The 1,323-nt window shown below is 40.4% G+C and overlaps 1 protein-coding gene across 1 annotated transcript; it reads left to right on the top strand.

Annotated features, from left to right (window-relative positions):
* On the top strand, positions 1 to 1,323 carry LOC102605376 (putative clathrin assembly protein At2g25430). Its single transcript, XM_006364016.1, has one exon. It carries the CDS (start codon positions 1 to 3, stop codon positions 1,321 to 1,323), a length of 1,323 nt encoding a protein of 440 aa, XP_006364078.1.

Raw genomic sequence — 1,323 nt, 5'->3', positions numbered from 1 at the left:
ATGCATAGAAGAATCAAGAAAGTATTCACTTCCCTTAGGGAGCACACATGTGTTAGCTATGCAAAATTTGCAACCATTGGAGGCTTTTGTGACCTTGATCACATTGTTGTCAAAGCCACTTCCCCTGATGACACACCATTGCCTGATCGATATGTACTCGAAATCCTCCAAATATTTTCCATTTGTCCGTCTTCTTTTGGTCCATTCGCGTTGTCTTTTAGTCAACGTTTTGCCAACACACGATGCTGGAGAGTCGCGTTGAAATGCCTCCACCTCCTCCATCGGCTCCTTAAGGCATTGCCTCACACTAGCCCTTTTCGCGAAGAACTCATGTTGGCACGATCAAATGGTTTGATATCTCTCTACCCTTGTAACTTCAAGGATAGGTCTTCCTCTGCCTCTCAAGATTACACCTATTTCATTTGGTCATATGCACGTTTGCTCGATGAATCCCTCAATTGTTGTGCCACTCAAGGAATAGAGATCGACGAATATCACACAACTAGTCATGAAAACTTTATTGACAAGATGGATGAAGTAAGGCTAATTCTAGAATTCTTGCCTCAGTTACAAAGCCTAATAGACAGAGTCATGGACTGCAGGCCAATAACAGGGCAAGCAACGCGTAACATTATAGTTCAATCTGTCATGAAACATGTAATTCGCGATAGCTTCACGTGTTACACTACTTTCAGGAAAGAGATTGTTGAGATACTAGATCATCTCATACAATTGCCATACACAAACTGTACTGCAGCATTTGAGATTTACAAGAAAGCAGCTAAACAAGCAAATGAACTTAGTGACTTTTATGATTGGTGCAAGTCTTTAGGACTCTGTGGCATGTATGAGTGTCCATTCATTGACAAAATCCCACAAATCCAAATCATAGCTCTTGAGAACTTCCTCAATGGAATGTGGCAATCGACAGATGATCCGTCCTCTTCAACGTCTGTTTCCCCTCTAACATCAACCGAAGATGGCAATGATTATAAGCAGAAACAGACTATGACGTTACTTGGACCCTCTAAAAATGTTGTTGCATCCGTGTCAGATACTCCAAAAATGCATCGCAACATTGATGATACTGAAGAGTCCGAGCAACATAGGAAACAGAAGAGGCAATCAAGATTTGATAGTGAAATGCAACCTTTGATACAACTTGAAGATGACAATCAAGATTGGGAGACTCTTTTGGATGCTTCTGTTTCATTTCAAAGCATAGCTTCAAGAAATAATTTTTACCTACAAAACAATGGATGGGAAAAACAAGTGTATAAGCCAAATAGTGGAATATATCCAACCAACTCCATCTATCACTGA

Source organism: Solanum tuberosum, unplaced genomic scaffold (assembly GCF_000226075.1).
Source record: "Solanum tuberosum cultivar DM 1-3 516 R44 unplaced genomic scaffold, SolTub_3.0 scf00469, whole genome shotgun sequence".
Lineage (NCBI taxonomy): Eukaryota > Viridiplantae > Streptophyta > Magnoliopsida > Solanales > Solanaceae > Solanum > Solanum tuberosum.
The sequence above is the reverse complement of the archived record's forward strand: the minus strand, read 5'-3'. Positions and strand labels throughout refer to the sequence as shown.